The 21,576-nt window shown below is 38.0% G+C and overlaps 1 protein-coding gene across 3 annotated transcripts in view; it reads left to right on the forward strand.

Annotated features, from left to right (window-relative positions):
• The first annotated feature begins 60 nt into the window (after positions 1–60).
• PARPBP (PARP1 binding protein) overlaps positions 61–21,576 on the forward strand; it is a 39,544-nt gene continuing 18,028 nt past the window's right edge. For all 3 annotated transcript variants that reach the window (XM_084206715.1, XM_084206716.1, XM_084206717.1), the window contains exons 1-6: positions 61–175; positions 895–1,418; positions 8,752–8,979; positions 9,840–9,947; positions 11,417–11,587; positions 13,114–13,268. In XM_084206715.1, coding sequence (XP_084062841.1) covers positions 1,269–1,418; positions 8,752–8,979; positions 9,840–9,947; positions 11,417–11,587; positions 13,114–13,268 — 812 coding nt within the window. In that variant the 5' untranslated portion in view covers positions 61–175; positions 895–1,268. The remainder of the gene's footprint in view (positions 176–894; positions 1,419–8,751; positions 8,980–9,839; positions 9,948–11,416; positions 11,588–13,113; positions 13,269–21,576) is intronic.

The raw sequence follows: 21,576 nt of genomic DNA on the forward strand, positions 1-21,576 counted from the left end.
CGCGCGGCGGATTTGAACGCGGCCGCCGCGCCCTGGCCCGGCCCGGCCCCGCCGCCACGGCAGCGGCAGCGGCAGCGCTCGGCCCCGCGCTGAGGGCACCGCCGAGCTCCGGCACCGCGCTCGGGGCACGGCTGCGGGGCCTGGGGCGGCCCGGCCGGACCTCTCGGCCGCAATGGTAATGCCCATGCCGGCTTCTGGGTGCTAGGGGCGGCTCCGCGGGGTTCCGGCTTGTTCGGGCTGTTTCGGTGGGAGCGACGGGTATGGTCCCCCTGGAAAGCTCGCAGGGTGGGGAGAAAGGAAAGCTTTCGGAGAGGTTTTACTCTACTCCACGGTGACTTGCAGCCCACCTGTTTCATCCTCTGTGACCCTCGTGTCACGTTCACATTGTCAAGTGGGTTGTCCCCTTCAAACGTTTTGGAGAAGTTGCTGTTGCAGTCGTGCTGGTTTCCCGATGCCTCCTGTCCTCCCTGCCCTTGGCCACGCTTCCTCGGTTTGTTACAGTCGTGCCAGTAACCAAAAAACAAACGCGCTCTGGGCTCTGCCTCAGCTGTATGAGAAAAGGTCAAAGGTTGAGTTCTGTCTTCTGGAAATAAATGGGATGGCTGTTGCTCCTGTACTGTCGCTGTAGTGTTCGTAAACTTTGTTTCAGAAAATTACAAGTTGAAAGGCAAACTTCTGCTACATTGTCATGTACCTCATCTTGACAAATGTAAGGAGGTGAGAGAGACCAAAGCATGAGGTAGTCCAATTATTGCTAGAGAAGAGTTTAAACACCCCCCCACTCCCCCCCGCCCCAAAATTTGAAAAAAATGGAAAAGACTATATTGGTAACAAAAGTGTTCAGAATCGTCTGTGTTAGTAACTCTTAGAAATATTAAATATCTTTTTTTCCAGGTTTAAAACATCCTTATAGGCACTCATCTGTATGTACAGTGAATGCAGAAAGTACTGAAGACACTCTGAGGCTGCTTTTGAAGACAAAGACTCACATTTGTGATAACATTCCTTTATGCTGGCATAATATACAAGGAAAGTAAGGGCTTCATGAAGGCGTGACATGCATAAACACTTTTAACCCCTTAACTTCATAGTTGCTCTGTCACAGTGAGGCAAGTCTGGTTTAGTTGGAAGAGTTTATTCTGGGAACTTGGTCTTTAAGAAGATACAACAGGGTTTGCTCAGCTTGTAGGGAGGTGAAGACCTGCATATTCCTCTGGCATAGTTGTATTTGTTTTTTTCTTGATTATATCAATCTTCTAGTCTGGACAATGGTTACTTTCCAGCAAAAGATTTTACACTTGGTCAAGTGTTTCAGAAGACAATGGCCTTTATTTTCCAACTCTGAAAGGACTACGGTATGTGGAGCAGACTGCATGTTGATGGCGTTACAACTGTCCATGGCTGAAGTCAATAAACAGGTTAGCATTCTTTGCAGTATGTTCTTGGTACTTGGCACACCTCAGACTTGGTTCCCTGGCTGCACTTAGTGCTTAGGCACCAACTTGAAATGACTTTTTTTGTTGTTTCCTTGCTGTTTGTTAAAACAAGGTGTGTCTGAGGGCCAGATGCAGCAAGGCAAGAGAATTATTATGGTTAAGTGCGCTATTGAAGCAGGGTTTAGAAAAAGGATTTGCAAGACAGATGGGAGGATGGAAGTGCTTTATGTGTATATTTGAGCTCCAAACTTTAAAGACTAGTGTATTTCTGCTGACCACGTCACTTCTGTTTATTTCCATCTTTTATTTCTTTTGTGCTAGAGATTACTGTGGGAGAACTATGGCATTTGCGGTGCATTTTTTTTCTGGGTACTCCAAAAATATTTTTGCATGACGTGAAGAAAATGATTACAAAACTGATTTGGTATAGTTTGTGTGAGTTGCACTTCCCACAGTATGTTCTTGGCTGCTGCTTTTCCTGACACTTGTCATGTAAAGACCTATGTGTACCTGTAAGTTGTGAGTGTGTGTACCCAGTACCAGTAGGAATTTTGTGGCTTTCTCTGTGTGTGTACATGAAGTGTCAAATGGTGAAGAGGAGGTGTAACCCTAAAGTGTCTCTGAAAGAAGCATTATGGCTTGTCAGAGCTGGAGGATGTCTGAAACATACCAGAAGCAGTTGCAATATACAATCAGGCCTTTGCCCGTGTCTTATCTAAGGAAAACTATTGCAATACTTGTTTTAATAACCTAAAGATACCTTTTCAGGTTAATTAACCTAATTATTGATGAAAACAATACTGACTGTTTTTGGAAGACTTACTCAAGTGTTGCATAGTAAGTCAAACTCCTAGCACAAAGCTTTAGTGTAAGAAAACCAAAACAAACGTTCCAAATCAACAAACATACCAGAAACAAGAGCACCACATCAAAGTGAAATCCCTACGCCAATAAAAAACCCAAACAAACAGAAAACCTGCTTCAGTTTGTGCATCACAAAAAGTTTTGTAGTCTAAAATGTGCAGACTTGGGGTATCTCTTGTCTAAACATTAAGTATGAAACTGGTTAAGTCATCCCCCGTTGTTAGAAACATAACAGTAAGGATGCTAGAATGCCAAGAGACTACATTTGTACTTGTTGGAATGTAATATATTCCAGCCAGGAGCCTGGTATCCTCACAATACCTGTGTAGGTTAAAATGAGAAAATCAGTGTGCATCAAAATTAACTCTTGGAAAACTGGCAAAAGAAATTAATGCAAAACTACATATGGAGGTGATTGCTGTTTGTCATGTTTGTTGTGATTCTCAAGGGAAAACTGCAAACAGTTTTCCAAAGCCACCTCTGGAAACTAAAATGTGTTGTTCTACTGTATGCCAAAGCTTACAGACGGGAAAAGGTTATGGTTCATTGCTCCCTGCTTTCCTTACAATAACTTTTTTCCTTCCACTAGAGGTAATTAGTTTATTCTACTTTATCCTTTTTTTTCCTCTTCCAGAAAATATTCCTCTCTTCCAGAAATATCTTTTCTTTCAGAGATGCTCTAACAAAAATTATAGCTGTTATTTTCAACTAATTTAATTTTTAAATGTTTAGCTTCTCCTTCAGATCTGAAGAACAACTTTTCAAAACTCTGATATGTTTTTTCTGATTATACTAGTTGGTCTAATAAGACAAACCTTGGCTTGCATATGTGGATTAAAATTATTTTAGCATTTGCATGTTCTGCCTCTGAAGCACAATTTCTTTAGATGATATCAATTTTGAAGTTCACAATCTTAAAACAAAATCTCTCTGGTTTATTTTGTCCAGCATTGAAACTTCAAACCAAGATGCAGAGTGTTACAGCTGTAGGCATGTCCCTTGTTAGGTTTCTGATTTAAATACAATAATTTTGAATTGTTAGCACCTGTAGAATGGAAATCTATTTTAGTAAGGTCAATTGCTGCAATAAAAATAATTTCATTAGCAGGCTATTGAATGGCTGTATTGAGAAAAACCCAACATATCCAACCTATCACAAACAGCCAAAATACACTTCTCTTCCTTTAGGGGCCCTGACCATTTTAATGGATTTGGTGTTTTAACTGGCACCTGTATTCGCAGTGGAAATGAAAATTACAAAGCTTTTAGGAGAACTCTAGGGAAGTTTAAAAGCTTTATAATTTATTAAATTTCACCAGAATAAGGGTAGCAAAAAGTGTGATAAACCCTGATCAAACAGCAGGGATGAAAGAAAAAAAAAAAATCTATGCTCTGAATCCGTCTGAAAATACTTTGATTTGTGACACAGTTGTAGCCATGTGGCATAAAGACAAGTGGCATAAGGTCTGTGATGGAAGCAAATACCTTTCACCTAGATTGTTGCTAGATTTTAGATCTACACTAATCATTTTTGAAGAAGAATCTTCCTCAAGGTCTGAAATAGTACAAACAGTTTTCAAGATGAAGTTCAGCTGAGAGTAATTGCTTTGACTATTTCTACCCGTGGATCAGCAGGGGTAGAAGATGAGTTTTTAGGTCAAATAATCACCTGTCATTTTTAGACTATGGCTGTTTTAGCTAGGGGGATGGGAAACTGAAGTGTAAAAAACAATTATTTTTCCAGAATCTGTGAACTTAAGTTGTCAGACTTAAATGTGTTGTAAATCTCTCTTCTAGAATGAGAACTTAGGTACTGGATGCAAAACTGTTTCATTGTTGATTTTAGAAATATATCTTCCCTTTTAAAATTTGTGTTTGTATATTTCAGATTTTGCAAAAAAGCAGTTGTGGTATGTGGTTTAGTTCTGTTCTGTGCTTCCATGAGCGCATTTTGCATGCTGACTGAAGAATATTGTGTTCTGTTTGGTGTCTTGTATTTCTTCAAACGATTTCCCTAGTTATCCTGTTTCCATGTTGGCAAATGAAGAAAAATGTGGAGGTTTACAGTGTTACTCCCTTAAACTGTTCTATTTGTTTTCCTTTTGGCAATGAGATACTCCTAACTAACTTTGTAGCAATTTTATGTGATATGTTGCTTGTAGTATGTTGTGATGATGCTGCTAAGAGAAGTTGTCTTGGCCATTCTTCAGCATGATTAATTATTCACAGAATCACAGAAGGGTTGAAGTTGGAAGGGAACTCTGGAGGTCATCTTATCCAGCCTCCCTCAAGTAGGGCAACTGTCCAGGTGTCTTTCAAATTGTCTCTGAGGATGGAGACTCCATAACCTTCCTGGACAACCTGTGCCAGTACTCAGGCATCCTCAGAGTAAAAAGGTGGTTCCTGATGTTCAGAGGGAACCTTCTCTGTGTGTTTCAGTTTGGGTCCATTGCCTCTGCTCCTACCACTGGGCACCTTAGCAAATCTCCTGGCTCCATCCTCTTTGCACCCTCCCTTCAGATATTGGTATGCAGTGAGGAGATCTTCCCTGAGCCTTCTTTTGTCCAGACTAAACAGCCACAGCTTTCTCAGCCTTTCCTCATGTGTGCTCCTGTGATGTCTGTGAACTTTGTTGGACTTCTCTCCAGTGTGTCTTTGTGCCTCCCTCAAACTGAGAGCCCAGAATTTGGTCTCAGCAGTGCTGAGTAGCCTTCTCTACAAGGGGCAGGCTCTTTTTTAGGAAAGAATTTGAAGTAATAAATATTTCCATGGATTTTTTTTAGAGGAAATTATATATTGAGCCTGTTCTATTGTCTTTCTCATACCCTGTGTAATCAAATCCTATCTGTAAGTTACTTTCATGTGTTTTTGCTCAACAATTGGGGTTGTTTTAACTGTGTTAAAACTCTTGCTACCTAAGTCTTGAAACATCTTTCCTAGCTTATCAATAGGACTTTTTCTTCTCCCTCCCACCCCTCTCTCTATAGTATTACAGGTGTCTGTTTTGAGGGGTAAAAGAGGAAGCAAAGTTGTGTGGAGTTTGTTTTTTTTTTTTTTTGTTTCTAACCAGCAGGGTTTTAAATTTTCAGTCTTTTGTTTTTATTACCACTATAATTGATAGAGTTGGCTTTAGAAAGTGCTGCTTTGTTGTTTGGGTGAGTACAGTTTTTGCTTTGCCTATTCTGTGATTTTGCTGTTGCAACTGCTGTTCCAGTGTCCCGCATGTACAATAGCTCTCTAGTAATCTTTAAACAGAGTATCTACTCTCTTGGTACTTTGTCCCTCAACACTCCCCCTCACCCACCAAAGAAAAAAAGTGTTGAGTGCCTATGCCATTGTCATTTTATTTATTGCTATTTTATAATATTGCCATTTCTCTAAGCTTGGGCTATTCACCTGTAACTTCACTGATTCTGCACTTTGGAACCTCACGACTGTCTGATGTCTATGTGCTTGTGTTCACATGAACCAGTTTCTCAGTCTGTGCACAACACTATCAGCATGATGGGAAGCTTATTAAAAATGCTGCTTTTCCTACCCTAATGTGCTTTATGTACCACAGTTTGGGAACTCCTCTGCTGTGTGAGAGTGTAGGGAAGCAGGGAAGGCTGAGTGGGACTAGAGGTGACAAGAGCATAGAATTGCCCAATGTCTTGGTTTGGAAAGACAGGTGTCTGCTAAGGAAGGCAGGAGCCTCCCCTGAACGGGAAACTGTAAACCCCCTCCCTCTGAATTGTTGTAAATTTGAAATTAAAGGGGGCTCAAGCAAAGATATGGGAGCAGGAATGACAGTTCTTTATTAGGGAGGATATTTTTTAAAAACCCGAAAAAACAATGCAGTAAACCAAAACAACACTGACAGAGTCAGAACGCACCCTGCCACCCTGCAGGTCAGGGTGTTGGTGGCAGTCCAATTGGAATTGTAGCTGCAGCCCTCCTGGAGTGTCAGGGGTGGTTCTGTTGGAGCAGGGATCTTGTAGAAGGGTGGAGTCTTCCTCTGAAGATCCAGTGGAAGAGGTAGCTGTTCTGGGAAATCTAGTGCAGAAGCTGTGCTGGTGTTCCAAGATCTCAGATTATATCCAGTTAGGAATGCTTAGCTCCTCTCTCTGGGTAGGGCATCTCAGTGTGTTGCTGTAATTCTTACCAGCCATGCAGTGACATTCAATAGCCTGTTATCAGCAGATGACTCCCAAGAGAGAGGATTGGTTGTGGAAGAGGTAAGGAAAACTGCCCACTTAACAGAAGACAACTGCCATACCCCTAACAGATGGTAAATGGAATACATATTGCTTGGCAATCTAGGACACCCAACTCAAGGACAAAGCCAGAAAACAATGCTGCAGTCTGGGAAGTATGCCTGGAAAGAATAGCCCCAACACAGAGGTGGTGCTTAAGCACAGCAGTCTTTTACACTCATATTCCTAAAAGAGTTGGTGAGCCTTTGTTTGGGGAAGGTGGAAGCCAAAATTTTGAGGCTGAAATGCACAGCTTTGTTTTTTTGAAAAAATTTGCTGTCAAAATAGATATTACTTTACTATGTAGTTAGCACTAGAAAACTTACAATACCTTCAAAATAGTAAAAAATGGTGTTTTTAGGCATGAAATGCTGCTACTGGATTTCAGACATTGTAAAACCAGAGTCCCCAGGTAACTTAATATGATGTATTACCAGGAAGTGAAGGTACTTTATAATACTGCATTGGTTCTATTCCTATGAAAGGAAATACTTGCTCTGCCTATAATAGAATGAAAACATGGGACTTTTTGAACTTCCTTAAGCTATTAGCCACTTGACAAATGCTTACTGCAAAACACCACAGTATTTTTAAAATTAATTTTAAAACCAGAGACTTGACAAAATGACTGTGTAAGTAATGGAATATGCCATCACAGTAAATGCTTGATCACAAAGGTTAATATCTGGAATGCAATATTTGGATTTAAAATATTTTTGCAGCACTAACATAAACTTTGCTAATCTCTGCAGGCCCTTGATCTGGTGAGGAAAGGTTTTGATTTATTAGATACCTTATGAAGTTGTACTTTAACTTGGTACTCCAGAAGGATTTTGATTCAAAATAAAGTGAGAAAACAACATTTTTTTCCCATCTACTACTGCTTTGATCTGTTTAAATTGAGTTATAATATGATTATATGTTTAATTTTTTGTGGGGCTGAAATGAAAATGAGGTGCTTTTCAGAAAGCACATGCAGTTTTAGCATCCTGGTGATATGTGGAATAATATGTAAGTTCATAGTGCTGATTTGTTATAACCCATGCACAAATAAGAAGGCAGAAAAGTGCTCTGAAGCTAATATGTGTGAGTGTTCTTTTATTTTCTCTTGTTGTTCTTTGCCTGGGCAACATCAAAATAGTTGACTTTCAGGATTTTGGAATTGTGTATTTAATGAGGTCTATTGAGAAAGTTGTGCTAAATGTGTTAGAACCCAAAGGAGGGATAATTTGGGCTTGAACAACATAAATTATTAGAATTTCTCATGTTTTCTTACTTCATGTGTTCTGTTGCTAATGGTATTTATAAGTAATTATTTTGCTTAATGTGGAAATGTCATGAAATAGAGTTAAACCGTTGCTGTTTAGGAGCTATCTGCCACTATGGACAGGCAAAGCAAGGCTTGTTACTTGTTCACAGGGCATTTATCTCACCTTATGGGGTGTAAACCACCTTTTTTTGCTGCCACATATTGTAGAGTGCTTTAGATACCAGAAGTGTGGACAAAAGTTTACCAGCAGGAGCTGGGAACTGGTACTCACTTTAAAGAGCAGGGTGTGGACAAAAATGAGGAGGACAAGTTGTGAAAGAGAAGGTGGTAAGAGCAAGTGGTTGGAGGAGATGGCAGAGAGGCATGTGGAACAAAATCTGGTAATTTTCACTAAAAGAGTGTAGTCTATACTGCATAGTTAATGTTAATTACAGTAGTAGTAACAGAGGGATGTGCGTGGCTTTAATGTATTTATTAGAACTGTGTTGCAGCACTGTCAATGTTACGGTAAAGTATAACTGTATTAGCACAAGAAAGAAAACCTCCTTTTTTAAAATTGACATATGTTTTCCCAGTTTACTGCTTGAAACAAAGTAAGGGGGCCATATTTACTCCCTTTGGGAAGGAAATGCCTGCCATGCTGAAAACTATTTCTGCAAATAAAGAACTTTATGCAAGAAGTAGTCCTGCAACATTCACTGTATTTTCTCATGAGTGAAGTTTAATATATATGCCTGGTAGTTTAAAGATCAGGAACAAATACTGACAGAATATAACAAAATTCAACTGTCCATGCAAAGCTGTAAGTGAGACTTTGTTGCTGATCAAATTGTAATGATTTTCAAATATATGTTTGTTGCTTATATATTTGCAGCTTGCTTACATTTGTGTTCAAAACTATGCTGAATATGCAACTTCTTTTTTTGCCTTTTTTTTTTTCCGTTAGCACCATGGAGACTTCACAGTGTCACTTAGTGATGTGTTGGAAATGTGGAACTATTTGTTACATGACAAACTGGGATTCTATGAAAACATGAAAGAACCTGAAAATTATGCTGATGTGAAAAAAGCCTATCATGCCTTCTTAGCAAGAAGCAACATGTTAGATTTAATAGACATATATCAGAAGTGCTGTAGTCTTGGACTTTTAGCTGAAGATGAAAGCATATACCCTGTAAGTATTATGTTTGTTTGACCTTTTATGTTGTTTTGACATATTTCTGGTTCCAGTTATGGATTTATGGCACTTCTAATTATACATAGGAGCTCTGGATTATTCACAACTTTGGAGAAGCCCTTGAGTTTAAATTCCTAAGTTTTGTAAAGGGATTTTAAATTCACTCAAAAACTATTTCTCTGTTGTCCTGCTGGATAGTGAGGTGCCACAACTCTTCTATGAATAAATGACTCCTTGCCATAAATAGGAATAAACGTTAGAGATTTGATAAAACTGGAACAAAGTTTAGTAATTAACATGTCATGGAGTTTTGGTTGTCTCTTGATGTGCAGCCAAAATATTTTTAATGATTACTGTTTTGAAAATACCATGCTCTTTAAGCAAAACTTCTGTATAATATATGTATTTGCATGTTAGGGGTTTTTTTCAGAAGTTCCAGTTCAGCCACTCAGTTACAGCTCTGTTGTAGTTTATTGCAGGTCTTTTGTTTATCTGGGAGTTTTAATGTGTTTTTCTTTTCCTCCCGCTTTTCATGGGGAAGATAGAGAACTTAGATGGGTTTATGAGCTCTTCCTGAACTTGGCATAACATATTAATGTTCTCCAAAATTTAAGCAGTGCATTTTAGTGCAAGTGTAGAACATAACTGAGGTAATTTGTAAGTTAATTTTAATCTTGCACTTCACTTCTCTACTAGAACAGTTGTACTTCAAAAGACTAAAACTAAAAGTAGACTGTGAGGGCTGTGGTGAGCTCAAACACTAGCAAAGTGACAGATAGGTTTACACCAGGTTTTAGACCCACTTTTCCTTTCTAGTCATCTTCATGTTTAAGTTTATTATGATCTTTTTATTAAAGGTTCAGCTGTTGGAATTTATTTCTGGTTTAATGAATGCACAAGAAAATAATGGTGCTGTTCTTTCTACTCCTACACAAATCAACAGACAGGGCCAGGAGCATGTGAAGGTAAAAATTATTTTTGTCTCTTGTAATGTTCTGTATCTATTAAAAAGATGAAATATGACATAGTTTTATTTTCCCATGATTGTTATTCAAATGTGGCTGGGTTGAAAAAAAACCAACCTGCATATCCAAATTCTGTATCACTTGAGTAGATTGGAGGTGTGTATGGAGCTATGTGCTGAAATTAATATTCTGGAGGGCAGTCCAGCGTGACAGGCACTTGATATAGAACAAATTTTTCTACAAATACACCATGACTCCAACATTGTTTTGACTGCACATTAAATAACTAAAGTACTCTCCTTTGATTTTATTTTATTAGCTTGTAGTCCCTTACATATGGAAGAAATCTGAATAGCCACTGTAGTGGTAGCTGGAGCAAAGCAAACAAAGTTTGGCTGTCCCAATGGAGGACTTGAGGACTCTCTGCTTTTACCCTTTCAATCACCAAAATAAGAATCTTTGTGTACTTTCTAGCGCTAGCATTAGAAACTTTCTAGCATTCTAGTAGTGTTTGAAATGCTGGAGCTTTAGTCATTTCCAAACTTGCTTTTCTCATAATAAATGTCAATTTCAAAGCAATCTTTGGGTAAAACTCAAAATATTTCTGGACAAGAAAATATTTTTTGAACTGAGGTTCTCCTCTAAACAGCACTTCTACCACTAACACAGTGGCTTTCTTTCTGCTTTGACTTGTGCAGTAAAAATAGTCTTTGCTCTTTTTTCCTTCTCTGAGGACTGTCTTTGCAGACTGTCATAGGCACATGTTTGGTTTTGTAACTATATTTTGTTCTATATGTACTGTGGGATGAGAAGATATTCCATAGCAGGTATAAATTTTCTTATATGTTCTTCTTTTAATGGCCTCCTTTTTTGATTTTTTTTTTCTTTGCTTGCAAAAGAACTGTAAATTCTTCTGTCCTGGGGCTGTTCTCACAGGGTCTCGAACAGTGCTGCAATATTAGCAATTACAATGTTATATATTGGTTATGTGGGTGGGGCTGGATCACAATTTATGTCCAAACTCAGTCAGTGGAGTTTCTTTGGTCGAAATTCCCTGGAAGCTAAAAGAAAAAATTACTGAATCTGTGGTAGAGCTGGCAAGTAGTTTAAAATCTTAGTCTTTTTGAAGTTAGTGACAAACTCTTACATGGTTTAATGGTGCTAGTATTTGCTTTGAGATAGAAAAGGGATCTCTGTGGGGAGGTTTCTAAACAGAAGTTTATAACCAATTTTAACAACCCTCAAACACCTTGTGAGCATTCAGTTACCATGTATGCAATTCTAACTCATTATGTTTGTTTTCGAGACTTCCAGAATCCTCATGCATAAAGTAGAATTTTGAAATGATGTAAGGTGAATTCTTACTCTTCCAAAAACTACATCAGTACATGTCTAATTAACTTTAAAATAAAATGAAACATTATTTACAGCAGCAGGAGGACCAATTTGTGTGATGTTTTCTCATGCAGGTGACGATCCTGGCAAAGAAGACTGTCTGTTCATATTTAAGCCTTTTGGTGAATTCCAAGGATGATCTGGCATTGGCTTGTATTCTAAATGTTCCTGACAGAGGACTTGGTAGAGAAGCCTTCACTAAGCTGAAACACGCCTCACAGGAGAGAAAAATGTCCATTTTTCTGGTATGTGTGTCAAATTACTCTTCCTGGAAGTCAGGGCCAGTAAATTAGATCTCTAAACAGAGAATATGGCTTTAATCTAATATGCAACACTGATGTTTGCAAGCTGAGTCAAGTACCACCATAAACAGGATTTTAAAACTAAAAAGACAATAGAAGGGGAGAAGTGGTTTCTTGTTTGGTCATGGTATCTCGAGGTGGACAGAAAAAATAGTTTCTGTATGTATCTCAACAGTTCTAAAATGGGATCTTGCAGTAGTTGTCAGCACAGAACCATCTCAAAAATAGTTGAAACTTTCTCCAAAGAACCACTGTAGTCTCTCGTACTCAAAATAGTCATTAAATTTTGCATGCAGTGTAACCTCAGTGCAGACAACAGCAGTCTGAGTTAAAAACAGTATGGGTATGTAGTCACTGAAGCAGCTGCATTCTCAAACTTTTATGGTTGAATAAATATGGAAAAGTTGTGAAATCTCAGTTGCAGGTTTAATTATTTTAGCTCCTAATGCTCTGTTAACATTGTATAAAAAACTGTATGTGTTTGGACTGGATTTACCAGGTCTTCACAGTTGCCAGAGGGGAAACTTCTTGACTGTGTAAAGAAGTCATCTTTTCTGGCATCTGTGTCTTGTAGAAATCCTGAAAATGAGAGTATTTTCCATTGGGAAGGCAAAGTCCTATGAATTGTATATTTGATCCATAGGAAATCTTTAGCACAAAGACAGGAATACTGGCAGGTTTACTTTCTGTGCTAGAGTAATTCCAGTTTTTCTCTTTCCAGCCCTAAGAGCTTTATGATTTAGCTCTGTACTCTGAAATTAAAATTTGTGTGTAGAATTAACATTACTACATCTGTGTCAAGTACATTGGACTGTTATCCTTGCTTTCACCTTCCTGGACAACTGCTAGGGGTTTTGTTCTTACTATTGCCTTAAAATTTTGTGGGTTGTACTCTAAGGTATGTTTTTGGCACATCTTTGTTGTCTTGCAGCATATAAAAATATATGGACACTTTCAGAATGACAGAAGCCTTAGCTGTCATTATTTCTGATAAGGTTTGAATATATGTTATTTGCATCTCTGAAAATTGTTATAAGCTGAAGTCAACATGTACATGCTTATGTTAAAATTGTCCTTGGGTCATAGAGAGCCCTCTGAATACGCGAGCAGTTTTTGTGAGGCCAGCAGGAGCATTTGAACAGCCACAACAACAAAAGAGTTTTGTTTGATTTAATAAACTTTTTGTCCGAAGCTTTCAAAAGGCTGATGTAAACATCAAATTAGTTTGGGTTATTTTTACTTTGGCTTGTGTTTTTTTTTTATACTATTATTCTATTTAGTTATTGATCTTGTAAATATTGAGATATACAGAGCTTGCAATTAGGAGCTGTTGTTTGATTTCAGGGAAGCTATTTCTGCTATCAGCCAGCTTTTACACAATTTGCAGACCTGTAGGAAATGCTCATTTCAATGTATGTACAGTCCATGTCTGTCTGTAGTTTGATATTTCTGGCTATTTCTCCTAATAGATGGCAACATCTTTTATCCGGACCATAGAACTTGGAGGAAGAGACTCTGCATCTTCTTTGTATGATCCTTTAAGAGCCCATGTAAAAGGGCTTTCCAACTTTGTTAATTTCATTGACAAGCTGCAAGAAATTGTTGGTGAAATCTTAAATACAAGGTAATAGATTTTTGTCTTGGTCAGCCCCTCCTTGTGCTTGAATAAAAAGAACAAAAGAAAATCAAATAATGTACTTACTAAAGAATTCAGAGTAAATTTTAAAAAATGAAACCTTATTTGAAAATATAATTGAAAAACAATTGGGGTAAGCTTATGAATTTTTGAGGGGTTTTTTTTGTATTGAATTTTCATCAAATCTATGTATGGTGGTTTGGTTACTTCCCTAGTTGTAAATGAAGTTACAAAGATTTCTAGCTTGTGAGTCTGGTAAGTACATAAACTGATATGTGCTTTACTTCTTGCTACTTAATTCCTTCCTTTTGACCATTTCATTCTGTTTATCCTTATGTAAGGGAGTCTTTATTGCTGCTAACAAATGACAGTGTTGGTTATTTAGCCTTTTCTTTCTTTAATTTTAGCTATATAAATGAAGCATAAGAATTATTTCTTAGGGAGCCTCTGGTGGAGTTGTTGACTTTGACTGTGTTTGAAGAACTGAAGTTAGTCTTTTGGGCAGGCTTATAAATTTGTGATTAATTAGAGAAGTGCAGATGTAACACAGGTTTGAATTGGTAAGTACTGGCATCATTACAGAGAGAAGAGCTATTTTCTTAAGTTTCATAGAAAATAATTTTGTCATTTATAATCAGTAATTTTTCCATACAAAACTTTGGCAAATCAGCTATAATAGTTCTGTCCTTGATACTGAAGAATCTTTTTTTTTTAAAGTTTGAATTGCATCTAATCCTCACAGTGGAAAAAAATGCTATAAGTAAGCATTATTTAAGTTAATGTTCAGTTTCCATTGAAGCTGGAAGCAGGAAGTATTTCTGAAGTTGTTTTGCAGTTTTGTCTTAGTTTTTTGTTCTGCTTTTTATTCTTTCATTTCAACATCCTGGATGCCAGAGACATACTGTCTGTGCTGGTGATTAAAGAAAACTATTTGCTCAACATATAGTATATGCTATTTTTCCTTTGTTTAAATCATATCTGGCACTGTATATTGATAAAAAATGAGAAATGGAAAAATATGGATATGCATGAACTTTTTAGGATGAAAAGACTTCATCAAGTGAATACAGTTCAGAAAAGTGTAGTATAAAATGCTGTATCTTGTTAATTACTCCTCTGTTTAAAAGAGCATGTTTAAATGTGACAAAAATTGGAGTAGGATAGTTGCTGGGAGTTATCAGCTTCTCTAGAGCTTCAGAATGCTTTTTAACATTCAGATATTTATTGTGTAACTTTCCCTGCTGCACCTGCTGTGCCATTTATTGTGGGGTATAAATATTGTTAAGGTCAGACTCTGTGCATTAAATTGGCTGTACAAATGTAAGTGTTGCTGTTTGTCTTGCTGACCAGGAGTGGAAGGTGGCTGTACTGTGTTGTTTTGAACGTCCCATGGCCTTTATACCCTCGCAATGCAAAATATGTTTTTCATCTGTGTATCTATAGATGTTTTCAAGTGTTTATGTCACATGGATGAGGACTGTCTGTGTCCTGCCTGTCATGTGCCAGTTGTTGAGAGTTCTAGAGGATCCAGTTCTGTGCAAAAAATTTTCTCTAGTTCTGTTACTGCTGCAAAGTAAAGACCAGAGTAGGGGAAAAGGCAGCAGTGCAGCACAATCCTGAGTTACTCAATCTATAGAAGCCTGCTGAGAAATCCAAGAGCAAACTAGACAGCCTGTCTGCAACATTGCTCTTCCTCTGATGCAGAGATCAGCCAACCTGCATTAACCAGGTTTCTGTATTGCCACAAGAAAAATGCTGGTTTTTTAACTTAATGATTAGAAATCTGTTATTTTTGTTTAATTTTGTTACAGTGGACATCTTATGAAAATTGTAATTGCACAAAATACAAAGTAGCCAAATAGATGGTGGGTCACTGTAGGATGCATCTTGAAAAGAGTCTTTCTTCATCTGCCTGATTCCTTTGCTTTGGGAATCTAGGAACCAAATTGAAGATCTTGGATTGTGGTGGGAAGTGCTTAAGAATAGTTTGAACTTAGGAGATATTGTGCAACCGAGTATCTGCTAACCTGTGGAGGGTAACAAAAACGTGTTTCTCATCTACCCATCATTCAGCTAAGAAAATGAATGGTAGATTGGATGAAGAAAGGGAAACCTTTCAAACAGAGTAGAAGTTTAATGAAACTATGATGGTTTGGTTCAAATATGACACTCCTGATAGCAGGAAAAATGGAAAGACAAAACGAAATTTGGTAGTTTCAAGGTGTATGCACTGAAGACAATATTCCCACAAATCTCTGGCATGTTGAAACTTTGCCTCTCCTCATTCTCTAGATGTCTAATATTAGAAGACTTCACTAATCTTTCAGGAATCAGTAGAATTAATATTTTTTAACATTTGGGGATGCTGTAAAACTTGAAATGCTAAAGCTATTTATAGATTTGTATAAATAAGACTTGGACAATGTTGATACAGTAAATGGAGAACTTGGATATTCTACTTTTTTACACCTGCTTCTTGACAAGGAGCATATCAATGTTGTATTTGTCAGCGAAGTGGATGATTATTATGCACCTTAAGATCTGAAAACTCTTTCCTGCTGGTACAAATGAAAAGCTTCACTTCTAATCCATCATTCTGGAAACCTTTTTCTTTTAGGCTAGAAGAACTCCTGAAATGACTTTTCCGAAGTTTGTTTAAAAAGTGTGACTTTAAATTGGGGGGACAGGAGCTCATTTGTCACTGGTTGGTTACTGTGCTTGATGGTTAGTACAGGGGAATGCGTGTACATATACATACACGTTAAAAATCGTCATTAATTTTGTAGAGTAGCAAAGTTGGGAGGTTGGCAGCATGTTTTCCCCTCAGCTGGGCGCTGCCCTCGGCGCAGGCAGCGGCCGCTGGGTGTCACCATCGCCCAGCGCACACCGGAGCCGGGTCGCGCTCGCCGTGTCCCGCTCGCTCCGGAGCGGCTCCGCATCGCGGGCCCCTGCAGCCTCCGCAGCCCGCTGGAGCATCACACAGCTCGCCTCCACCGTGTGGATTTGTGCTCTGCTTGCTCCCCCTCGACAGGGAAAATGCTGTTTCTTATATGCTTCCTTTGGGAAGGTGATTGCGCCTCGAGGAGGGGTAGGTATTTGGGGAGAGAAAGCACATTGGACTCTATCTAGGCTTGTGCTGAACGTTTGAGTTAATTGGAGTGTGTTCACTCAGCCCTGGAGGTTTGTGGTCTAAAACTGCTGGAAAGTTGTGCAAGCATACGCAAAACATTGTATATAGGATTGCTTAAATTTAGGATTATAGAATAATCCTAAAGTTGGAAGGAACATCTGAAAGTTTTTGGTCCAACATCCCACTCAAAGCAGGGTCAATTATGGAGTCAGGTCAGGTTAATCAGGGCTTTATCCAGACAAGTTTTGTACAGCCTCCATCCTTGGAGGTTTTTAATCTCCCTCTTGGCAGCCTATTCCAACTGCTTTTGTCCTCACGGTGAGAAGTTGTGGGGTTTTTTTCTTATATTGAGTTGGGACCTCTCTTGTTTCAGTTTATGCCTATTGTCTTTTCTCATTGTCTGTCAACATGAGTCTGGCTTCATCTTCTTGCTTGCCACCCTGTAGGTATTGGAAAGCTGTTAGTAAATCCCGTGAAGCCTTCTCTTCTGCAGCCTGAACAAGCTGTTCCCGAAGCTGCTTCTCACAGGGCATGTCTGCCTGACCAGCTTGGCAGCACTCTGCTGAACTTGCTCCAGTTTATCAGTGTCTTTCCTGGACTGGGGGCCCAAAACTGGACACAGTATTCTAAATTTGGTCCAACGAGTGCTGATTAGAGAGGGATAATCACATTCCTCAGACTACTGGCTACGCTACTGTTGATGCAGCCAAGGATACTGCAGGCCTTCTTTGCTGCCAAGGCATGCTCCTGGCTTGCAGCTTGCTTGCTGAACATGCACCAAGGTTTTTTACACAGAGCTGCTCCCCAGCCTGTATCATTGCAAGGGGTTATTCCTTTCCAAGACTTTGCATGTCTTGTTGAATTTCATATGGTTCCTGTCAGCCCATTCCTCTTGTCTGTTTGGGTATCTTTGTGTGGCAGCTCTGCTCTCGAGAGCATTGACTGTTCCATCCAATTTGGTGTCATCTGCAAACTTGATGAGCATGTAATTTTAGAGAATCACTGCCAAAGACAATAGGAAAAACCCCAAGTTTTAGGATAGGCCCCTATGTTACTCCATTGCTACAATACATGTTTGCTACCTTCTGAGCATGATGATCCAACCAGTTTAACTCCTCTGATTGTCCATCCATCCAGACTGTAACATCAGTACTCCTATGTTGAGAGTATTCTGTGACAGTATTGATAAGCCTTGCTGCAGTCAAGGGAAGCGGCACCCACCATTCTCCCCTGGTCTGCAAATCCAGTCATTTTGTTAAAGGGAAAAACAGATTGGTCAGGCATAATTTACATTTGAGAACTGCATGCTTATAGTTACTAGCTACCATAATCCTTCATGTGCCCAGATATGTGTTCTCAGAAGACTTTGCACTATTTTCTTGAGTAACAAAGTGAGTCTGATGAACTTGTGGTCCCCCAAACTGTCCTTATGGGGTTTTTAATTTTTGTTTGTTTGTTTTGCAATTATTTTCTTTTCTCCATTTGTCAGGGACCTCACCTGGTCACCCCAACTTTTCAAAGGTGATATCAAGTTGTCTTATGAGGGCATTTGCCAGTTCTATTAAAGCTCTTGGATACAATCCATTTGGTTCAGTGTTCTTGAATATACTCAGTACTGTCAAGTGAAGCCTGATTTGATCTTTATACACTGCTGGCAGCTCTTTTCTGAAATATTTCTCTAATGAGTGTTGGTAAAGACTGAGGTAAAGAAGGCACAGAGTACTTCTGTTTTATCTGAGCCCACACTGTTGTAAAATCTGCCTTTCAGCAAAGGTCCCTCATTTTCTTTGTTCAGCAGGTGAAGCTCCTTTAACATTCCTTGTAATTGTCAACTCTAGCTGAGCTTTGGTTTTCCTGATAACATCCCTAAATGCCCAGGTGATGTTTCTAGATCATTTGTAATCTGTCCCTTCTTCACCATTCTTTGTGAAGCCCTTTTGCATTCAAGCTCTGTCATCGGTTCACTGTTTAGCCAAGCTGGTCTGCTGATATTTCTGCATATTTTCCTAAGTGTTGTGATGGAATGGTCCTGTGCTCGTAATATTATTATAGTATAATATAATTTATGTTATTATAATTAATAACAGCTTGCCTGAGCGCCTTTGCCTTTTAGAACTTTCTCACAGGGAATTCAATGGCTGCTCATCAAGACTTATTCTAGGAAGAATACTTGTTTACTTTTATAGCAACTTTGTCACCAGACTTGGGTAGCAAAGCTTGGGATGGAGAATATGAAGAGTCGCTCTAATTTCTTCCTATGAGCTGAACCAGAAATTTTAGCCAATACAGCAAAAGTAGCAGCCGCAAGATGGAAAAATACTCTGCAACAGGTTTCTTTTTTTGCTGTGTTTTTGTTATGGATATAATAATCTGTGAAGCTCCAAAGCCTCTAAGGAAGAGTCTTCACTTAATTTTGATATCTGTTGGAAAATTAGATTAATAATCATACCTGCATTGCAGGAGGTGGAATTTTTGAGTACTGTGAGTGCTTTGATATAGTTTTTTCCATTACAGATATATTTAAAATCTATGATTTTATGCTGATTAAAAAAAATATTATCTATCATGTGAATGGAATTTTGAAATCTAAGTGAAGATGAACTGCTAATTTTTTTAAAATTTATGCTTATAAGAAGTAAGCCTTTAGATTTGCTTTAAAAGCACATTTACTGCTATGTTAGAAACATTTGTATATTATTTCTTCCTAGACACATTGTGTTTCATTCTTCTACCCGGGTAGATTGAGCTGTAGTTGACATCTTGCTGCTTTCTGTTTGAGAATGGAATTACTGCTGCTCTCTTTCTATAGCTCTAAATTAAAAAATTGGATAACTGAGCAGTTGTTGTCAAGCTCTAAAGCATGTTTTAAATCCATAACAAGGAAAAAAGGCTGGGATCTCCTCCCACCCTGTGATTACTGGGTGTTTGTGATTTCTTTTAAGACACTACCTAAGTCAGATTGCTACATATTTGTCATTTATTTTTTATCTCTGTTGAAGTTGAAATGAATGAATGACAATGTTGACCTTAGTATAATAGAATTTTGACATATTTTCTGTTCTTGGAATAGACTTCAGGACTCTGTTCTGCTTTTTATCAGGTTTTGAATATTGTCCATATCCTCAAAATTTTTTTCCTTGTTTTTGCTATTTTAGTCTTTTCCAAAAAAGATGTATTTTCAGAAAATAAATAAAAGTGCTTCTGCATCATAATTTTTCACACCAAGGCCTGAGTCCTGAAGGAAGAATTCTTGCCAATGTAATTTAGATTTTTGGTAAGCAGAGAAGCTTGTTGATATGACAATCTCAGTAGGAACAAAATAGACAAGGTGTGCTATTAGTTTCTTAAAAATTAATTACTTCTACATAAGAAAAGATGGTTTGATAAGGAAAATGAGATAGAAAAAGGTTAAGGTTGGGACTCAGATGATGTAAGGCAAAAAGGGTTCAAAGGGGCACAGGATCAGTCAATATTTTTAGTAGAAGAAACTGGTGACAGAAGATCAGATTTGCCAGTGCCTGAGTAACAAGTGGAGTTTTTACATTGCACTATTTTTTTAAAAACTCTTTAGAAGCCTTGGTGCAAATAATGCATTTTTAACATATGATTCATTTTATCTATATGTAGACATTTGTTTTTCTCTAGCTATGAGAAAGGTGAATTCTGCTTGAGCTGTCTACGGTTTTAATGCTCAAAAAGCTGAAGAAGGTAAGCCACTCTTTCTGTCAGTTGGTCAAAAATAGTTGTGAATTTTCATGCTGAATTTTCACATTTGGACTTGACTAGATCCATTTATTTGACAATTGCCACTGTACTACTGACTTCAGGAATCTGTGTTTAAACATTCTGTTGGATGGTGGAAGGTGGTTGTTTCTAAAGTGTTTGGGTTTTTCTTACATTTATAACTGAATTTTCTTTGGTTATTTCTATCATAGAAAAAGAATCTGGTTTTCTGGTTTTCTTTCAGTTCATACCTTTTGAACAAAGAAATGTTGCATGTGACTCTGAAGAGAATCATATCACTAGCTTTAAGAAAACGCTCTTTTACAACCTTTGCCATAGTGGCAACTGATGACTGTATTTGCTGACTGGATTTGATAAGAGTCCCTCTTTGGTTTAGACTATGGATGTGGTATGAAGCACTTTATCCTAGAGTGGCTCATATCAGTAGCCTGTGATCTGAATGGAACATCACAGAAAACCTTTCAGCAGAAGCACTGACTTAGAAGGTCTTTCCAGTTGCCCTAGACAAATGGCAGTGCTTTGTTTAATATATCAAGTTCATTCTTGAATTCAACTAGTTTTTTTGCTTCTCCGTCAGAATTAAAAAGAACAAAAGTTTTACAGCAGAAAAAGAATTTATCTTAAGAGTTGCTCACATAATTCTGTATTTAAAGCAAACCTTTGTAGTCCTTCAAGCTGTTAGGAGCTGCAAAGTGGCTAACAGTTTCCAATTGTATTTTATTCCTATAAATATTATTTTAATGCAATATCAGATATTTTAAAGTTCATGCAAGTTCAACTGATTTCCTGAGTAATATAAATCTATGAAAGATTAATATCAGAGCAAACTGTAATGGGGTGTCATCTTTGTAAAATAAACAAAACCCCAAACACCCCAGGTGCTTTTTTACCACATTTTCCTTTTATCATAATGCTTTTAGTTAATCTTTTTTTGAACCTCACTAGAAATGGATTTAATATCTAGATTCAGCATTTTATATTTATGTCTATATGAATATATATATGCACAAATATATGTATGTCCAATGACACAACACAACTTGTGTTCTGATGTTAAATGGCATAATCTGTGGCAGGGCATTTCAGTGCTAATCCACACACATTGAATCAGCATTTTATGTCTTGGCCTATTCTAGTTGAAGTATAAATAAACTTTTTCTTGCTCCAGTTAGTGCTCTGTGTATCTGATAGGAAACTGGAACTCTTTCCTGGAAAAGAAGGAATCTAGGGAGAAGAGATTAAATGAATTTTATTTCTACTAGCAAATATCTTTAGTTGGCATTGGGCAATAAAGGCAAAAAAAAAAAAAACCCAGAAAATATTTTTGTGAAAGGTTTGGTTTTTTTCCCATTGAAAATCTATGAATCTATAATTGAGTTACATGCAGAGCAAAGCGTTTAAATTAAGGGCATGCTTATGTTA

This window comes from Fringilla coelebs (assembly GCF_963513975.1).
Source record: "Fringilla coelebs genome assembly, chromosome: 5".
Classification (NCBI taxonomy): domain Eukaryota; kingdom Metazoa; phylum Chordata; class Aves; order Passeriformes; family Fringillidae; genus Fringilla; species Fringilla coelebs.